The sequence below is a fragment of the Lutra lutra genome, chromosome 5 (assembly GCF_902655055.1).
Source record: "Lutra lutra chromosome 5, mLutLut1.2, whole genome shotgun sequence".
Classification (NCBI taxonomy): Eukaryota; Metazoa; Chordata; class Mammalia; order Carnivora; family Mustelidae; genus Lutra; species Lutra lutra.
This window is the reverse complement of record NC_062282.1, coordinates 73,651,499-73,672,764: the sequence shown is the minus strand read 5'-3', so window position 1 is coordinate 73,672,764 and position 21,266 is coordinate 73,651,499. Positions and strand designations below refer to the sequence as shown.

At 36.3% G+C, this 21,266-nt stretch overlaps 1 protein-coding gene across 5 annotated transcripts in view; it reads left to right on the top strand.

The window, feature by feature from the left end:
* CDKL3 (cyclin dependent kinase like 3) overlaps window positions 1–21,266 on the top strand; it is a 123,192-nt gene that overhangs the window by 60,345 nt on the left and 41,581 nt on the right. For 4 of the 5 annotated variants that reach the window (XM_047730805.1, XM_047730804.1, XM_047730803.1 and 1 more), the window contains exons 8-13: window positions 614–767; window positions 863–1,191; window positions 2,479–2,584; window positions 5,336–5,498; window positions 6,298–6,395; window positions 9,578–9,652. In XM_047730805.1, the coding sequence (XP_047586761.1) occupies window positions 614–767; window positions 863–1,191; window positions 2,479–2,584; window positions 5,336–5,498; window positions 6,298–6,395; window positions 9,578–9,637 (910 nt within the window). In that variant the 3' untranslated portion in view covers window positions 9,638–9,652. Of the gene's footprint in view, window positions 1–613; window positions 768–862; window positions 1,192–2,478; window positions 2,585–5,335; window positions 5,499–6,297; window positions 6,396–9,577; window positions 9,653–21,266 lie in introns of those variants that run through there. The other variant, XM_047730806.1, reaches the window with a different exon arrangement.

Here is a 21,266-nt window from a genome sequence, read left to right as displayed (position 1 = left end):
AGAATAAGGATTTCAGAAACCAGTTAGTTCATCTTTTAAGATGTAACTTTAAAGAACCACAGAAAGGATTAAATGGCCTGAGTTTTCCTTGAAAGAATAATTTATCAAAATGAAAAATACTGTTATTGAATAAATTTTACATCACAAGAGGAATCTAATTCATATAAACTTATTTTGTAAAATTTTATATAGTAAATTCCCATGAAAAAATTTTTGGAAGATATATCTCTACCAGGAAGCAATTTGTATTAAATATTATACCATCTCTTGGCATTCATTACTGATAGCTTATTTATGCTATAGATATGTAAATTAATTGATTATATGGTCCACTAAAGATAAAATACTTTATCTACATAAATAAAAAGATTATTGGTTGAGGGGCGCTTGGGTGGCTCAGTGGGTTAAAGCCTCTGCCTTTGGCTCAGGTCATGATCCCAGAGTCCTGGGATCGAGCCCCACATTGGGCTCTCTGCTCAGCAGGAAGCCTGCTTCCTCCTCTCTCTCTCTCTCTCTCTGCCTGCCTCTCTGCCTACTTGTGATCTCTGTCAAATAAATAAATAAAATCTTAAAAAAAAAAAAGATTATTGGTTGATATTGCTTGTTTTATCAGATTCATACCAGAACTGAGAGCTAAATTACTACAAGAAGCGAAAGTCAATTCATTCATAAAGCTAAAAGAGAATTCTAAAGAAAGTGACCTTATGAAAGATGAAAGAAAAACAACATACACTAATTCACTGCTTGGTACTCCAGTTTTGGGAAAGGTAAAAGCTGTTTTCTTTTTAGCCGGTATAACTGTATCATATCATATCAAAAATAACTATTCTTCTGACTCAGATGTTGGATGTATCTGTTCCAGGAAATAGAAAAAGAGAAAAAGCCCAGGGAGATCAAAGTCAGAGTTATTAAAGTCAAAGGAGGAAAAGGAGATATCTTAGAACCAAACAAGACAGAGTGTGAAGGTGGACGTTGTCAACAGGATGCTGTTGAAAATGCTCATGCTATGTCTCAAGATACAAAACCTGTCATCAATGAACCACTAAACGCTGTCAATCCCAGCACTAATTCTAATGGCATGAAAGATGATCCACACGCTGGAGGTAGTATGATGATGCCACCCATCAATCTAATGAGCAATAATTTGTTGGCTTCAAATCCCAATTCAAATCTTTCCCATCCCAATTCAAGGTGAGTTTAACAGAAAAGAAAGAGAAGGAAATGGATCTAAGTAACAAAATGCTCCTATATAATGGTATTTCAAAGACTGAAGTTCATGGTGTCTGTTTGTAAACGGAATTTGAAGATATATTGAAATTATAATCATACAATGGGCCATTACTGTTTGTTAAGAATACTATAGAAGAAATCAATTTTTCTTGCTTATATAGATATTTAATTGTTTTGGGATATTTTGGATATTTAGATATTTAATTGTTTTTGGAAAAACCTCATTTAAGAAAGAAAAGACTCTCAGAATAATTTCCTCCCATCTGAAGAGGAAAAAGGTGATGTGATCTAGGGTCTGGTATTGATGTGCCTTAGTATAACATAGTAAGCATTTTGTCTGTGTCATAGCAAATTTTCTAAATGGAGAAAAACTAGTTGAAAATAATCTTTTACAGCGAGTTAGCTTAGGAAGTCAAATATTTGGGGAATAAAACAACATATTGGGCCAGTTGTAGATTTAGCTACTGATACAGATTGTAAGACTGGTACCATGAGTCTGCTTAAGCAAGGGCAGTGTGTTGTTTAGCAAGGGTCTATCTAGCAAGGCATCAGGGCCAGTCCTAAATTTAGGGAAACTACTGTGAATCTACGTGAGGAAGGAGACTACCTTCAGTATCCCAAACCAATACTAGCAGACTGGTTTAGACTGTAAGTTGTGAAGCTGAGGGGTCTGCAGAGGTGGGCAAGTGGACATTTCTGTGTCAATCCAAAGGTACAGCAGACTACAGACTGCAAGAGCCCATTCATTTTTGAGATGATCCCAACACCATGGTTGCAGTAGCCATAGTTGTAACCAGAATGGGACAGCAAACTCAGAAATTCAGAAACCCAGTAGTTAGGAGAGCCAGATTTATGGGCTCCCAGCTGGCTCAGTCTGTAGAGCACATGACTCTTGATCTCAGGGTTGTGAGTTCAAGCCCTGTGTTGGGTGTAGAGCCTACTTAAAGAAAAACAAAAGGGGGGGAGAGCGAGAGAGCTCCAGATTTAAAGTAGATATAAGCGACTAAGTAGGCCAGCTAGAGTAATCCCACAATATGGTTCTTACCACTGATGTTAGCCATAAGCAAGTTGTTCTCTGCTCTGTTTTTACCTGCTTAGAGCAGTTGGCACTTAAACACTCACAATTGCATTTTGGCCACTCACTATTCACACTTTAGACTACCACAATATAACTTCTTCATTATTGAAGCTAAAACAGAAGTATTTCTGGGGAGTTCTAATAACTTTGTATTCATTTTTAAATAATAGGTTGACTGAACGAGCAAAAAAGAGACGTACTTCTTCACAATCTATTGGACAGTTTATGCCTAACAGCAAACAAGAAGATACAGGTCCCACTCAAGTAAGGCAAGAAGTTAGTCATTAAAACATGGCTTCTTTTTTTTGGGGGGGGGGGTTAAGATTTTTATTTATTTATTTGACACAGAGAGAGAGTACACAAAGCAGTGGAAGTGGCAGAGGGAGAGGAAGAAGCAGGTCCCCGCTGAGCGGGGAACCTGATGTGAGGCTCTATCCCACAGATGCTTAACTGAATGAGCCACCCAGGAGCCCCTAAAACATTAGCCTCTTTCAACATTATCCTTGACTCCCTTCCCACCAAATCCTTTTTTTTCTATATTTGGGGCTCTAGCCTGGGTGGCTCAGTTGGTTAAGCGTCCAGCTCTGGATTTCAGCTCAGGTCATGATCTCAGGGTCATAAGATTGAGCCCCACAGTGGGCTCTGCACTGAGTGTGTAGTCTCCTTGATGTTCTCTCTCTCTCTCTCCTTCTGTATTTCCCCACCCGCTCAAATACACACCCTAAAATAAAATTTAAAAAATAATTTTAAAAAATGTGCTTTTAGCTTTTTTTTTTAAAGATTTTATTTATTTGACAGACAGAGATCACAAGTAGGCAGAGAAGGAAGCAGAGAGAGAGGAGGAAGCAGGCTCCCTGATCAGCAGAGCAGAGAGCCTGATGCAGGGCTCGATCCTAGGACCCTGGGATCATGACCTGAGCCGAAGGCAGAGGCTTTTTAATCCACTGAGCCATCCAGGCGCCCGTAGCTTTTTTTTTCTAAGATGAAAATAGGTCATCGTTTCCTTAGTGCTTTCACAATTTTGGTTAATTTCTTAAAATTTGATTTGTGTATTTTATGTGTGACTTGCACAAAAAAAGTTAAGATTTTCACCCTTAAAAGTTACAAGACTTGGGGCACCTATTGGCTCAGTCAGAACAACATACAACTCTTGATCTCAAGGTCATGAGTTTGAGCCCCACATTGGTTGTAGAGATTACTTAAAAAAAAAAAAAAAAAAAGAAAGAGAGGGGCACCTGGGTGGCTCAGTGGGTTAAAGACTCTGCCTTCAGCTCCGGTCATGATCCCGGGGTTCTGGGATTGAGCCCCACATCAGGCTCTCTGCTTGGTGGGGAGTCTGCTTCCCACCCCCACCCCGCTGCCTGCCTCTCTGCCTACTTGTGATCTCTCTCTCTCTGTCAAATAAAAAAAAAAATCTTAAAAAAATTTTTTTAAAAATTAAAAAAAAGAGAGAGAGAAGAAAAAAAGAAAAGAATCTTTTTTTTTTTTTTTAAAGATTTTATTTATTTATTTGACAGAGAGAGATCACAAGTAGATGGAGAGGCAGGCAGAGAGAGAGAGAGGGAAGCAGGATCTCTGCCGAGCAGAGAACCCGATGCGGGACTCGATCCTAGGACCCTGAGATCATGACCTGAGCCGAAGGCAGCGGCTTAACCCACTGAGCCACCCAGGCGCCCAAAGAAAAGAATCTTAAAAAAAAAAAAAAGTTACAAGACTTTTTGGTCTTTCACTCCCCCAAGAATGTTTTTTTTTTTTGAATGTTTTTAACATTTTATAGATTAAAGGCAATTACCAAATAGATACATCAGACCTTTCACTAGAAAAATGTAATCCGTGTTGTTCATTCCCTCATTTTTTACATAGGGAAGTAGCTGATTGAAGATTGAAGCATAATGTTATTTATAATAATAAAAAATTGAGAGTAACACAAATCTATCTAAGAGCAAGTAACCCAGTAAACATATTAACATATAGCCACACAGTGGAATACTACACATTGCATGGTGGTAGAGTGTTCATTAACTTTGGAGAGTTTTTATCAACTGTTACCAAATGAGCAAAAATAGGTAAAAAAATTAGTTTACCTATTTTTAAAAAATAAAATACAAAGTTTGTTTACTTAAAAATTTTTAAATTTAAAAAAATTTTAAAATATTTTAAATTTAATAATTTAAAATTTAAAAATTTTAACTATTAAAAAATAAAAGCAAACATGTTTTCTAGAATCCTGGGCTCTCCCTGTGTTCAGAGTACATCATTTTGTAAATAGAAAAATAAATTAATAAAATGAGCTAAAATAATTTATCCAAAGTCAGGGTACAATGAAGAGGATTATAAATGAAAAGTTAAGATGGTAGGTCTCCTGATCAACACTATTATTCTTAGAATATCCAGCATATTTTTAAAAGTTTGTTTCATGAAACTTTTATTGGAATTTGATGTTTATGTGTTTAAATGGTATTCTTTTTTTTTTTTTTAGATTTTATTTATTTATTTGAGAGAGAAAGAGATGGAGCACACAATTGGGCAGTGGGGCAGAGGGAAAGGGAGAAACAGACTCCCAGCTGATCAGGGAGCCCTATGTAGGGCTTGATCCCAGGACCTCTGGGATCATAACGTGAGTTGAAGGCAGCTGCTTAACCCAGTGAGCCACCGAAGCACCCTGGAATTCTACTTATTAATTATTAAAATAATTTTGCAAATATAGACATTTTATGCCTATCTTACTTATTACCTTCCAAATGGATGGCAATTTTAGGCTTATCATTCAAAAAACAGTTATACTGGGCACCTGGATGGCTCAGTGGGTTAAAGCCTCTGCCTTCGGCTCAGGTCATGATCCCAGGGTCCTGGGATCAAGCCCCGCATCAAGCTCTCTGCTCAGCGGGGAGCCTGCTTCCCCCCTCTTTCTCTGCCTTCCTCTCTGCCTACTTGTGATCTCTGTCAAATAAATAAATAAAATCTTTAAAAAAAAAAACAGTTATACATCTTTTTTTCAAATTAACTCTTGTTTATTTCCTTGTTTAGAACCAAATGGAGAAGAGTGTATTTAATGAGCGAACAGGTACAAATGACCAAATGGCAAATGGAAACAAAAGAAAGCTGAATTTTTCCAGATCTGACAGGAAGGAATTCCATTTCCCAGAACTACCTTTCACGGTACAGCCCAAGGAGGTGAAAGGAATGGAAGGTACATATTTGTCTCCCAGCTTTAAAAATTTTCAGATGGTATCTTTTATAAGAAGACCTTTTTTTGTAAGATAACTTACATTTATGATGTGATTTAGATAAAAGATAGTAAATTGCTGTGAAAAATATCAGCTGAGGAGAAATTTTTCTCTCATAGTCAAATAAGGGGTAAGACTTGAAGGAGAGAATTTTTAAAGAAGAATTGAAAAAACTTTAAAAGCATATTTTTCCTTGGCTCAATGAAACTTCAGGACAGTATTTGAGGAAGGTGGTTTTGGTTTGGTCTACGACCTAGAGTAAATCAATTTCCTTTGTTTCCCTGTGAATTTTGCCCAGATAATAGTAGGAATGTATGTGCTTCAGGCATTCAAAGATTTAGTAAATTAAGATTTATAACATGTACTGAGCTCTTAAAATGAAACTTTTTTTTTTTTTGCACAGTAAATGTTTTGTTTCTTTGAAGAACAGTGACACCTTGTGAAAAGTAACTATAATAGCAAGAAAATAGCACTTGTACAGTTCAAAAGGAATTATTTGATCCACTTAACAGTTATGGGCAGAATTTTTAAAAAATAAATGTCTTCTTTTAATACCTGGCAGGCTATTCATAAAGTTATAAAACAGATCCTTTATGATTGGCATATTTTACCATTACAACTGATGATTTATTCAGTTCCTTTATAATAAACTGAGAAATTGACTTTAGTAGATATCAGAATTTCTATTTGAAACTCTTAGAAAGGAAAGTAAAATTTAAAGGTAGGAATAACAAGTTGTCATTGTATATATTTCTGCAAAAGTTAAACAGATAAAAGTGCTGAAGAGGGAATCAAAGAAAACAGATTCATCTAAAATACCAACTTTACTTAATGTGGATGAAAATCAAGAAAAACATGAGGTAAAAATTTCTGTTTATAGTTTTAGTATGGAATGTCATTTGGAACCCTTGACTTGGTATGTAAATTTAGTTATTACTATTGGAAAGTTATATAAAAATTCAAAATTATGTAGTCTTTGAACATGAGAAACAGGTCTATATTCTCTTAAATGACATGTTAAATAAAAGTTATTTTGGGGGGTAATTAATACTAGCCCTCATTTGAATGTTGAGTGATTAGAATATATGGTACCCAGGGAAAGTATTATGTATGTTATGTGTATTACATAATATTGGGCAGCTAAACCATGTCAGAGGAAACAAATAATGTTGTGAACATATAGTTATACTAGCCAAAGGCATGTATGTATTTATCATTAGCTCCTCCATTCCTGTTTTCAGTTTATCTTTGCTGTCCACTGTTCTATATAACATTTGTTCTCAGCCAGCTATCAGATAACTGTGTAAAAATGTCCCAATCCCGGGGTGCCTGGGTGGCTCAGTGGGTTGAGTCTCTGCCTTTGGCTTGGGCCCTGATCTCAGGATCCTGGGATCCGCATCAGGCTCTCTGCTCAGCAGGGAGCCGGCTTCCTCCTCTTTCTCTGCCTGTTTCTCTGCCTACTTGTGATCTTTGTCTGTCAAATAAAATCTTCATTAAAAAAAAAAATGTCTGGGGCGCCTGGGTGGCTCACTTGGTTGGGCGACTGCCTTCGGCTCAGGTCATGATTCTGGAGTCCCCAAATTGAGTCCCACATCGGGCTCCCTGCTCAGCAGGGAGTTTGCTTCTCCCTCTGACCTCTCTCCTCTCATGTTCTCTCTATCTCTCTCAAATAAATAAATAAATCTTTAAAAAAAAGTCCCAATCCCTACCCACCAGAGTCTTGAATTTCATTCAGAAATCTTGAAGATCCTCAGTACCCAAATGCATACTCTCTAAAGACACTCTTTAAGGGAGGGGAATTGTGCTCAGCACCGACTTAATTAAATCATGTAGATGGCCTTCTATTCTACACATTTATAAGGTCATCAATTTCATTATATCAGTTTCTTATTTTATAAATAAAATTGATTACATTTTTTATTCATGATAAAGTTAGTGCATAGTTATTAAGGAAATTTGGAGAAATTAGAAAAATAGTGAAACTTCCAAACCATATTAAAAGATATTTTCCCTATGTCTATTCAGTCTCTAAGTCATTTGGATTAAAGAGTTACCAGATAACTGTTCTGTTCATCTTCATATTGATGCTTATGCCTTATTTTTGGCTTAGAACTTAAGAACTCCACAGTCCTCTTTGCAGGAAAGAGATATTTTTTAGACAGAACAAGAAAGTCTTTAATGGTCATCTTTTGGTTCACTATAGGAAGTGATAAGGTGGCTTTAAATTCTTAAACTTGGGTGATTTACTGATGTCCCAGGATGTTGAACAGCACACCCTTTGCACACTTTTTGAATGACTAAAATGAGACTCTCGAGTTTGTGTATTAGGCTCCCAGTAGTGTGCTGCCTGTGTTTATCCTACTGTCCTATGAGAGCCTCTGGAACTAAATTTATATTCCAACACAGGAAGAAAGGAACTCTTCATACAGTTCTTTCATTAAAAAAATACATAAATAAATTGGAAGGGGAAATCTCTCCTTGCTCATGTGGTGTAGAATTGCTTAAAAGTGATCTTTCTAAGAGTGACCTTGAAACAGAGTTATTAGAGTAGTCATCAACAATGGTTGTAGTTTCTTTGTGTTATCTCTTCATTTGCAGTTCTGAGAAGCCAGTGAAATTGCATGTAAGGCTAGTCCAAACACTTTCAATACATTAATGTCAGAGTTGTAGTTTGTTACTTTAAAGATTTTATTTATTTATTTGACAGACAGAGATCACAAGTAGGCAGAGAGGCAGGCAGAGAGGAGGGGAAGCAGGCTCCCCGCTGAGCAGAGAGCCCAATGCAGGGTTCTATCCCAGGACCCTGGGATCATGACCTGAGCCAAAGGCAGAGGCTTTAACCCACTGAGCCACCCAGGCACCCCAGTAGTTTGTTACTTTAAAGCACAAGAGAGTACCACATGTTTTTAGAAGTGCAAGATAGGAAATAGCAACCTTTTTGTTATATTCTTGGTTGTGTCATTGACTTGTTTTTTAATTACCTACTCAGATCCAAGTGTTTCCTAGTTGTATCTTCAGTTCTTTCAGACATCTTAAATGTATACTTAATTAGTATATACATACACTAAATAGATAATATGATCTAAGAGAAAACCTAAATTACTGCTGATGAGTTAGACAAGAGAGGAAAGAGTCCATACAAAGCCACCTTCCATTCTGTCATGATGATCATGAGTAATACTTTGCTAAGTAGTCTCCCTTATAAAACAAACCCCAGTTGCAAAGTACAAGTGCTTATCTATGGCTGTATTTCCTTAGCCAAAGACTCAACATTTCCTCAATTAAGGTACTGTTTTTATTTACTTTTTGGAATACAGGAAATGTATAAACTGAAAGGAGGAAGAACCTGCCATATGTAGAGTAGAAAATGCAGCTGCTGAAAATTCAGGGAATCCCAGAATTGTTGTATCGTTTTAAGTAATCCTTTTTATTAATATTACATATATGAAAAAATACTGACTAGAGAATTCTACAGATATATCATAAATCCTGTGTAGTTATATGTATATTCACCTAAGTTTGTTTTTACATTAATCTTTAAATTATTCATGTTTTCTTAATTTGAACACTAATTTAAACAAATTGTCTGACTGGTACATCCTAATAAAACTGCAACTTACGTTGAATCAAATAATTTTATTTGATCTATTATCTTCGTTATGTATGATTAATGGTCATTCTTAGCTTTGGTTCAGAACTTTATAATTATAGAAGGAAAAGTTTCAAATTGTGTAATGAAGTGAGTCCCAGTGTCTGGGAGCACCAAACATTTCTGAACAATTATACTTGATAAGCATGAAATATGGATTTGGTTCCACACTGAACATTCTAGAACAGCATTTAAACATATCATGAAGTTCATTTAAAAGGGCAGAAGTAGAGGAAAACATTGAAGCAAATCTTTTGGCTTGACCAGCACATTTATCAATTAGTAGTTCACATAGAATATATTGTTAACATATAACTTAATACAGTCAAGGTTTTGGCAGCATATATTTTAGTTCTTATTGCTGGTTCTTACTGGTTTGGTTTCTGATTTTAGGGTGGAGATGGCCATTTTAAGGGGAAGAATTTGAAGAGGAACAGATTTTTTTTCTGGTAGTGTCTTTTCTTTTAAATCTGAAAAATACAAATTGGCAAGTCTTCTCTTATCTTATATACAATAGAAATGCAACATGGGCTGCTAAGACAGCCACACGTCTTACATTAGTATCCTCCAACTTTGTTTTGTCAGCAAGACATTCACTCTTTTCTTATTTCTTTCTTCTAAAATTTCTGTTGGTTTAGAATTATGAAGTCATCTCCCCTCTCTGCCTTCTTCTTTACTTGCCATGATTACTGAGTAAGTAACACATACTGTCATATGACACACCCTGTACTTACGCTGATCTCTGTCCTCTGCTAGTCACAAAACATTTAATGTGTTTTATTTCCTACAAATGCTCAGGCTTCCTCAAGTGAGTTCTTTTTTTTTTTTTTTTTTAAAGATTTTATTTATTTATTTGTCAGAGAGAGAGAGAGGGAGAGAGAGCAAGCACAGGCAGACAGAATGGCAGGCAGAGGCAGAGGGAAAAGCAGGCTCCCCGATGAGCAAGGAGCCCGATGTGGGACTCAATCCCAGGACGCTGGGATCATGACCTGAGCCGAAGGCAGCTGCTTAACCACTGAGCCACCCAGGCGTCCCCTGAAGTGAGTTCTTAATGAAATATCTGACCCATTGTTTTAAAGGCTGTTCTTTCCCTTCCATGGTTAAAAATACATTCTTAGCTGTAAAGGCTTTGTAGCATTTATAAAATACCTGAAAATTATTCAAATGTTAGTTAAATTCTTTACTTCTTTTTCTTTTGTTTTTATTTAAATTCCACTGAGTTGAGAATTCTTTTATTCTTTTAAACAACTCCCAGCACTCTTCCAGTTTCCTAGTTCCATCGATAGTGCCTTTTATGTGGTACAGACTTTTTCTATTCCATAAACCAAATTATATACAACCCATAGATGCACACTAAGAAAATTCATGATTTTACTATTTTTCAAAACACAACAACAACAATGAAAAAGGATTATCTGGTGTTTTACCAGGGATGTACCTGATTTGTATTTACTAAATAGACATGAAAAACAAAGGAAAACATTTCTTTATTACACTATTGTAGTCTCTTTTCATCTCATTTTAAGGTTAATTGGAATTCATACCTGAGATTGTTATACATAAGATACCATTATAACAGAATTCCTGTTACTTTTAGCAACTAATCTCCAGGGAAATTAAAACTTGTTCCCTCTAGTAGGTTCAACAGATACAAGTCTGCCTCTTATCTGTTCCATTTGTATATTTGTTGATCTTACATCAGTATCATTGGATTCAATTTCTACAAAAATGCTTACTTGGATTTTAATTGGGATTGTGTTAAATCTATACATCAATTTGAGGAAAATTGGTATTTTATTTTTTAAGATTTTATTTATTTATTTGACAGAGAGATCACAAGTAGGCAGAGAGAGAGGGGGAAGTAGGCTCCCCGCTGAGCAGAGAGCCTGATGCGGGGCTCAATCCCAGGACCCCGAGATCATGACCTGAGCTGAAGGCAGAGGCTCAACCCACTGAGCCACCCAGGTGCCCTGAAAATTGGTATCTTAATAATATTAAGTCTCGCAATACGTGAGCATGGTATAAACTCTCCATTTATTTAGATCTTTAATTTCTGTCTGTAATATTTTACAGAAATCTTATACATTATTCACTAAATTTATTTCCATATGTTTTGTTTTTTGATGCATTATTAATAGTATTGTTTTTTAATATCATCTTCTAGTTAGTTTTGCTAATATACAGAAGTACAATTTGTTTTTCTATATTGATCTTGTATTCTGAGACTTTACAAAATTCTTTTATTTGCAAAATTCGTTTATCGTTTATTGCAAAATTTGTTTCCTTCCCTCGTTCCTTTATTTGTTCCTTCCTTTCTTCTTTCTTTTTTTTTTGGTCTATTCCTTATGATTTTCCACATAAGTAATCATAACATCTACAGATTAAAAATAATTTTACTTCTTCCTTTCCAATGTATGCTTTTTATTACTTTTTCTCACCTTGTTGTACTGACTAGGACATGTGATAATATTGAACAGAAATAGCGAGAGTGGACATCCATACCTTTTTTTCCTATACCAGAGGAAAAACATTCAGCTTTTTCCCATTAAGTATCATATTAGTTGTAGATTTTATGTAGATGATTTTTATTAATTTTATTACATTAAGGAAGGTTCCTTCCGTTTCTCTTTGCTCAGTGACCTTACCATGAACAGGCATTAAACTTTGTTAAATTCTTCTCCCATGTCAACTGAGATGTTCATATGTTTTCTTCTTTATTCTGTTATTGTGAATTATAATAACTGATATTTGAATGTTAAATCAGCTCTACATTTCCAGGACTAAATTCCACTTGATCCTTTTTATGTTGTTTTGGATTTGATTGGTTAATATTTTATTAAGGATTTTGGCACTTACATTAATGAAGGATTTTAGTCCCTTTTTCCCCTTATATTGTCCTTGTTTAGTTTTGGTATCAGTCTTAATGTTGCTTTATAACTGAGTTGGGAAGTGTTCCCTTTTTCTCTCTTTTCTGAAAGAATTTGTGTAGGATTGATTTTATATTCTCCTTAAATGTTTGTTAGAACTCACCACAGAGGCCAGTGAAGCCTGGAATTTTCTTTGTGGAAGTATTTTAGTATACAAATTCAATTTCCTTAAATTTATTTAATAAATATAGAAATATCCACATCTCTTATTTCTCTTTGTATCAGTTTTTGTAATTTACCTCTTTCAGAGGATTTATTCATTTCATCAAAGTTGCTGATTTTATTGGCATAACATTGATTATCATTTTTCTCTTGTTATTTTAAAGTTGGTAAGATCTATGGTGATGTCCCCTTTATCATTTCTTGTATTGGTGATTTGTGTTTTCTTTTTTCTTGGTAACTCTAGCTACAGGTTAATCAGTTTTAGTAATTTTTTCAGAGAACCAGCTTTTGATTTCATTGATTATTTCTATTTTTTTTTTGCCAATTTTATTGATTTATGATTTATCTTCGTTATTTTTTCCTCCGTTTATTTTGGGTTTGTTCTTTGTGATGTTGTGATATAAGAAATATGTGTATTTGGTCTTCATCTCCTGTTCCTGGCACAGAGTTCCTAAAAACACTTATAATTTTCTAACTAATGGGGATGAGAAGAGCATCTTTTGTTATTCATATTCAATTCCTTACAACCATCCCTGATTTTCATTTATTTACTTATTTATTTTTAAGTAATCTCTACATCCAATATGGGGCTCAAACTTATAACCCCGAGATCAAGAGTCACTTGCTCTACCCACTGAGCCAGCCAGGCACCCCCATACCTAAGTTTATGATAATGAAACTCCTTTCAACCACACCTGAGTTTATGCTAATGAGATGTGACTCAGAGTAAGGGGGCTGGTTCCCAGAGAAACTATCCCTGTGACAAAAGGATTAAAATTTTCAGGTCTGATCTCTAGGAGGAGGAGAAAGGCTAGAGATTGAGCTTATCACCAATTGCCAATGATTTAATTGATGATGTCTATATAATGGAACCTCCATGAAAGCCCTGAACAAAGGGGTTAGGAGAGCTTTCCAGTTGGTCAATACATTGAGGTCTTGGGAGAATGACACACCCAGAGAAAGCATGGAAAATCTGCCCTTCTTCCCACATATTTGGGCCTATGCATCTCTTTCATTTGGCTGTTTCTGAATTCTATCCTATACAAAAACTGATAATAACAAGTAAAGCACTTTCCTGAGTTTTGTGAGCCATTCTAGCAAATTATTAAACCTAAGAAGGAGGTTGTGGGAACTCCTGATATATAGCCAGTGGGTGAGAAATAGAAGAGGCCCAAACTTGTGACTGGAGTCTGGAATGGGGGACAGTCTTGGACTGAACCCATAACCTGCGGGCTAATTCCAGCTAGTGTCAGAAGTGTTATGAGTAGAGGAAGCAGTTTTTTCACTTACTTTTCTTTTCTAGTTCCTGAAGGTGGAGCTGAGATCAATGAAAATCTTTTCTTATTTGATCAGTCAAAGCTTTAAATGTCCCTTTTAACTGCAGGCCACAAATTTAAACGGTATTATTTCAATCAGTTAAAAATATTTCCTAATTTCCCTTAAGATTTCTTTAGAAATGTGTTGTTCAAGGGGTAGCTGGGTGGATCAGTCAGTTGGTTAAGCGTCTGATTTCAGCTCAGGTCATGATCTCAGGGTTCTGGGATGGAGCCCCACATTGGCCTCCATGCTCAGCAGGGTATCTGCTTGTCCCTCTGCCCCTCCCCCTGCTTATGGTCTTTCTCTGTCAAATGACTAAATAAAATCTTTTTTAAAAAGGTGTGAATTGTCCAATTATCAACTATTTAGGTCTGTTTCAAATATCTTAGTGTTTTCATTTTATAATTTAATTCCACTTTAATTTAATTTAATTACATTGTGGTCAGAGAATATGTTATTTCAGCCCTTTTAAATCCATTGAGACTTATTTTATGTCCCAGAATATGGTCTATCTTAGTGAATGTTGAATGATCTTGAAAAGAATGTGTACACTTGAAAAGAATTTTTCTTCTTTTTAAAGTTTTACTTACTCATTTTTAAAGTTTTACTTATTCATTTTAGAGAGAGAGAGAAAGTGGAGGGGAGGGGCAGAGGGAGACAGAGACTCTGTGCAGAGCGCCACATGGGGCTATATCCCATAACCATGAGATCATGACCTGAGCTGAAACCAAGAGTCAGATGCTCAACTGACTCAACTACCCAGGCACCCCTTGAAAAGAATTATTCTTTTTTTTTTTTTTAAAGAAGATTTTATTTATTTATTTGACAGACAGAGATCACAAGTAGGCAGAGAGGCAAGCACAGAGAGAGGAGGAAGCAGTCTCCCTGCTGAGCAGAGAGCCCAAAGTGGGGCTCGATCCCATGACCCTGGGATCATGACCTGAGCTGAAGGCAGAGGCTTCAACCCACTAAGCCACCCAGGCGCCCTGAAAAGAATTATTCTTGAAAACACATGTATTTTGCTGAAGTTGGGTGTAGTGTTCTATAAATGACAATTAGGTCAAGTTGCTTGATAGTGTATTAAGGTCTCATATCTTTACTGATTTTTAGTCTACCTGTCTTATCAGTTGCTGATGGGGGAATACTGAAATCTTTATGTCTGTAGATTTGTCTGTTTCTCCTTTCCATTCTATTAGGAGTTGCTTTATGCATTTTGAAGTTCTATTATTAGGTGCATATATATTTAGGGCCTTTATGTTTCTGATGAAAACAGTTGTTTTACATGTTTTGTCCGGTTTTATTATTGCTTAAGGTAAGACCAATACCTGCTACTCCATCATGACTAGAACTAGAGGTTCAGTTTAAGAGTTTTGGTAGTGGAGGGGTGCCTGGATGACTCAGTTGGTTAAGCATCTGCCTTTGGTTCAGGTCATGATCTCAGGGTTCTGGGATTGAGTCCTGCGTCAAGCTCCCTGCTTAATTCCAGGACACTGAGATCATGACCTGAGCTGAAGGTAGACACTTAAATGACTGAACCACCCAGACATCCCACATATGACCCTGTCTTATAAATATGTGTTATAAAGCATTTTTTAAAAACAAATTGTTGAAATAATGAGTTGCTTATATCAACTGAAAATGTTTCATGGTGGCTAGAACATGATGACATTAAGATGGAGCTTGGAGAATCTTCTTTTTCTTTAAGTTTTTTTTTTTTAAGATTTTATTTATTTATTTGACAGAGAAGGAGCACAAGTGGGCAAAGCGGCAGGCAGAGGAAGAGGGAGAAACAGGCTCCCCACTGAGCAAGGACCTTGATAAGTCATCTTGTAGGACCCTAGGATCAGGACTTGAGCCAAAGGCAGATGCTTAACTGACGGAGCCAACCAGGCACCCCAGAGCTTGGAGAATCTTTGAAAAATGATGTAGTCCTGATTTCTGTGTTTAAGTTATTTCTATTCCATTCCTATGGCTCTTTTATCGACTCTCCCAGAGGAGTTGGATTTCCAAGGCCTGAGTAACAGTAGTTTATAAAGTAGTTTCAGTGCTCACTAAGGCCCCAAATGTGTAGATTGCTGATGCAGAGTTGACATTTTCATCAAACTCATGGTTAAGAAAGTCATACTTTTTAAGTGCATAGTTCTTTAAATAGGAAAATCTGAAGCAAATACATAGGGATGCCAAGGAGAGGACAATTTAGCTTAATACAGAATTGCACAGCTGTCCAAAGTATAAATTGAAGGACCCTAAATGGAAATTGGCCTATGTTAGTGAAACTACCAGCAGAATTGCATAGGGAAATGGTCAAGAAATTTTAGGTGATGTATGAACCATAAATCACAAGATGATACAAAACAACAAGAAAGCATTCTTTTCATTTTAATAAAAAGCAAAAATATAGAAACAAATAAAATATCCTACTATCCCACTGGTCTCCTAACTGCCTACATTCTCCCCGTACAATGTTAGGAAAAGATGATAACTGGTGGCTCTGTAAAAGCAGAGAATTATAATGATTTCTCTTCTTTTCTAAAAAAAGTTATCCTGAAGTCAGATAATGAGAAGTACTTACAATGGGTGAGATGAAAGCCAAACTGAAAGAGAAGAGAACAAAATTAGTTGAAGCTGTGGTGTATTCAGTCTTGTCTAATATATTGTCATTCATCCTAGGATTGCTGAGAAATAGTTGCTATAGATTAGCTATGAGTGATTATTACGGAGACCTCCCAGAAGGCATACAAATGTAGCACCCTTCTTTAAAATGTCATTGGCAAGGGTGCCTGGATGGCTCAGTTGGTTGTGTCTGACTCTTGGTTTTGGTTCAAGTCATGACCTCATGGGTCATGAGATTGAGCCCCACATTGGTCTCCACGCTTAGCTGGGAGTCTGCTTGAAAATTCTCTCCCTCTCCCTCTGCCTCCCCCCCTCACCTCTACTCACTCACTCTCTCTCAAATAAATAAATAAATCTTGAAAAAAAAAAAAAGAAATGTTATTGGGAAAAAGAAAGAGAACAGATTTATTTTCTTTAATTTTGAAATCTGAAGACCTAAGAAAAATCACCAGATGGTTGATTACAGCTATCTGGAGGGATGGTGGACAATAATCATCATGAATTTGTTTTATCTGGTTAGTTTCTCCTAATAATAGCTTAGTGGGCCCTGTAAACAAAGGGAAAGCAAGAGATATAATGGCTTTGTAGTTTAAATAATCAAAAAGCATTTGGACTCAGTTTTTAGACCTTCTCTTTTCTGTTTGTACTCCTGGGTGAACTCATCCAGATTTAAATACAGTCTTAAATACTGTTTACATACTGAGTATTCTCAGTTCTTTCTCTCCAGCCTGGATTTGACCCCTAAGCTCTATACTCACATTTCCAATTGCCCATTCAACTGCTCCACTAAGACATATAATAGGTATCTCCAACTTCACATGTCCAGAATTAAGGTCCTGATCTCTTCCTCACTCCCTCCTAGCTCCTCCATATTTCCCACATCTTAGTTAAGGGTAACTCCATTCTTCCATTGGCTCAGGGGAAATATCTTGAAGTAATCCTTGACTTCTCTTTTTCTCTTATACCCTACACAGCAATACCTTGTAAGAATTTCCAGAATTTGAGTACTTTTTACTCCTCTACTCCTATGCACATTTCTTGCCCATTGTACAGGACAACCTCCTTACTGGTTTTTACTCATATCTAAAGCCATCTCTACTTAAAATTATAACTTTTACCATTCCTATTATCTTTTTAAACTTTTTCATATAGCATTTCTCTACCTTACAAGTTACACAACTTTACTTAATTTGTTTATTAATGGTCTCCCTCCACTAAAATATTCTAGGCACCTTTCTAGACACGGGAAATACAGCAATGAACAAAACACTAGATCTCTGTTCCATGAGTTCCTGATTTCTTTACTTATGTGTATGGGTACACATGGCATTGAAAGAATAAATGATCCTGTGAAATGTATACCTCAAAGGAGTAAATAAAATGAATTTTGCCTTAGATTGACTTTCATACTGATTTTAGGTTAAGGTTCTTTCTCATCACAAGTAGCTTTCATTTAATGGGTAGCACTGCATAGATTGCAGGTGTCCAGTGGTTATTATGTAGTCTGTATGCCCCTAGTCCAAGAGTAAAAACAATTCTCAAGTTCTCTTTGAAATCAGATAGTCCTAACCTCCTCCAGAGGGAGCTCAGGGTCCAGCATTTTCAGTATCTGGCACTAGTCTCAGTCCTGGTTTAACAGAGGACAAGGTGTTCTGTCCTCTGTTCTACTGAACTTCAGTGTGTGAAGATGGGGTACTAATAAAGCAATGTTTTTTGCTCTAAATCAATGTGATTTTTTTGCCCCCCTAGAAGAGGGATGCAATAGAAATGCATACTAGGAATTAGACTGTTTCACATGAATGATTCCAAAATCTATGGACATTTCAAACCAAGCAGTAGATTATTTATATACATTTCAGGCAGCATCTCTTGGGCTTCTCTGACTAATCGCTTTGTGGCTACTAATTATTACAGTGAACAGTATTATTAAAATCTTTAAAGCATATTGGGGCACCTGGGTGGCTCAGTTGATTAAGCATCTGCCTTTGGCTCAGTTCATGATCTTAGGGTCCTGGGATGGAGCCCTGTGTCAGGCTTCATGATGGGCATTGAGCCTGCTTAAGATGCTCTCCCACTCCTTCTGTCTTTCCACCCTCCCACACGTGTGCACTCTCTCTCAAAAAAAAAAAAAATTAAAAAATAATTTAGCTGTTCACAGGGCCTTTGGAGTTTCCTTCAAGGATGCAGAGTTATGCTCTGTAATTTTAGTTCTGTTGTCCAAGTTCTCTGAATTTATCCTGACTTCATTCCCTTTGAAAATATATTTGGTGTAGAGATGCTCTCTATTCTTGTCGCACACTGCCTGTGAACATTCTGAGGGTATTTGTGCCTTGGTCTCCCATTTGTTTAGATAAGTTGGCCATAGAGAAAAATACATCAATTATCTGCTCTTTGAGTATAAAATGTTTCATTAAATATAAGAATAAGCATAGCATTTAGAGCTTTACACTTGATCTTGGCCAAAAGGCAGAGAGCGTTGGCATTTAGAGCTCTAGGAGAATTGTATAATATAGCTCCTTTTGTAGTTAGGAAAAAAAATAATCTCTGCAGATTCATTATCACTTTCTAGAGTTGTGCTATGTTAAATAGGAGTTACTTGTATTGTAGTTCTGTTCCATCCTAGGAAAACCCAGCGTAGATCAGCAGATCCCAACTTTCATCTTTTGAGGCTACATTGGACTTTCTCAAAGTCTTTGTACCTTAGTGGAGCAGGTAAGATGATGTTACAAACATGGCTATGTTAGGGTGTTGAGAGGATGAGTTAGTGGCTAATAGAGGGAGATCCAGGTATGATGGAGCCTGAAGCTTCCACATTTCAGAGCCCTTTTTGGAGAGAAAGAATAAGAAATTGTCATTCAAAAATTGCTAGGGCATTCCTTTTTAAAAAGATTTTATTTATTTATTTGAGAGAGAGAGAAAAAGGAGCATGAGCAGGGAGGCTGGTAGGGGCAGAGGGGGAGGGAGAAGCCCTCCCCTCCACTGAGCATGGAGCCAATGTGGGGCTCTAACCCAGAACCTGGGAATCATGAGCTGAGCTGAAGGCAGACACAGCCAACTGAGCCACCCAGGTACCCTGAGACTAGAATTTTGGACATTTTATTTTCTTAAAATGATCCATTACATATTGAGTCTGGTTTCTGTTTTTACCACATAATAAAACCTTGCTTTTGATGGACACCAATTATTTCCTAATCATCAAATTCAGTGGCTTTCCTTAAGTCCTTATTTTCCCTGATTTTCTGTCATATTTGATACCATGAATCATCTTTTCTTTCTTGAAACGCTCTCATCTTTTTTTATCACATCATTGTTTTCTTCTCACCTGCGAACACTTTTCTACTCTACTAATAATTTATCTTCCTACCTTCTTCTCTGTCACCATTCTCAAGTTCATTTCTTAGGCCTTCCACTCTTCCCTGTTTCCTTGGGGGAAAATGTGCTGCTCTTCTATCTTGACTCTATCTAAATTAATTTCCCCCAAACTAGCTTTCCTTTCCCTCCTGGGTTTACTTTTTTCTAAAAATTGTAGCATGGTCTACCCGGTTGAAACTTGGCATCAGCTTGATTTTTTTTTTTTTTTTGGTTCATTTTCCATGTATCTGATAGCCACTAGGGCATCAAATCTACTTGATTCATTCTTTCTAACTCATTTGGTCCTCCTACATTGTATTAACTTTTCATTCTTAACATAACAAGCCTCTCGTATGATTGGGATTCTATTTTTCCTCTAGACTCCCATTTTTTTATTGCTTATACTATACATAGTATGTCTAAACAAATATTATGTTTCACATCCTGCCTTGTGATGCTAGTTACCCCTTAAATTATATCTTTGTAATTTTATCACTCCACCCCAAGTACCTTTATATAGTTAAATACCTTAATATGTAAATTCAAAACAACCTTCGTAGTTTGGAGACTTGCTGAAGAATCAATGAATGATGTTAAAAATGATCAGTAAGAATCTGAGGCATGGTTGTCTCTGAGCAAGCTTGTGAGAAGAAATATTGGGAGGGGCGTTAGTGGTGTCATGCTGCAGTTCCTCCTTAAAACTTCAGGGCGCACACAACTGTTTGCCTTTAGGAAGGTGTAGTTAATATTTTCTGAAGTTTCAGACTTAGATCAAAAGCAAAGCTACTTTTTCATTTCTGGCAGTATGCTTACCAAGTACCTGACAACATGTATGCTGGATATCCTAAAAAAATTCCAATTATAATACCTCTCATCAAAGGCCAAAATGTATTGGCGGTTTAGAGAATGTTTTAGCAGGTCACTCAGGTGAAATGAGATAAAGTCTGGGCCTAGGCAAGGTGGGAGTTGTATTGGAAACTGCACATAAAGCTGAGTCCTTAAAAAGGGATACACTTAGTAAAGGGTGAATTAGACAAAATTTGTTCCTTAAAGACAAATTGTAGAGAAGTTTGTGTGTCTTGTCCTTGGTTCTGGATGGTGAACAAACAAAGAAACAAACAAACAAAACAGCTTTTCCTTGAGAATTCATAACCATCCTTCATACAGTTTTGGTCTCAGAATTTACACTACATGTGTTACCCCAGAAACCCGAGATTAGAATGTAGCCTAAAGTATTAATGTATGGTGATCAAACCAGGTGGCTGGCAGAACCAAACACAAATCCTCTCTGGAGGAGTGTATTTTAAACTGGGATCTTAAAGAATTTTAACAGATAAATTTCCTGTGAATGTAAGTTCACTATTAAAAATAAAAAAAACACAAAGAAATAAGCTAACATGAATGGGAGTTCACAGAAACAGTAAACAGAATCTGCAAAAACTTTATAAATTAAACTTGTCAGATACTTAACTGACAAAGGTTTAATATATGTAAAGAGATAAGAGACTATTAAATGTAGGATTGAAAATCAAGAGACTATCACAAATAACCAGGCAGGTTTAGAAAAAGAACAAGGTGAAACATCTAGAAATAAAAATATAATCATTAAAATTAGAATCCTGGTAGATAGTCCAATAGTAAGTTAGACAGAACTGAAGAGAGAATTAGTGAACTGAGAAATAGATCTAAAGAAACTACTCAGATTATAGCCT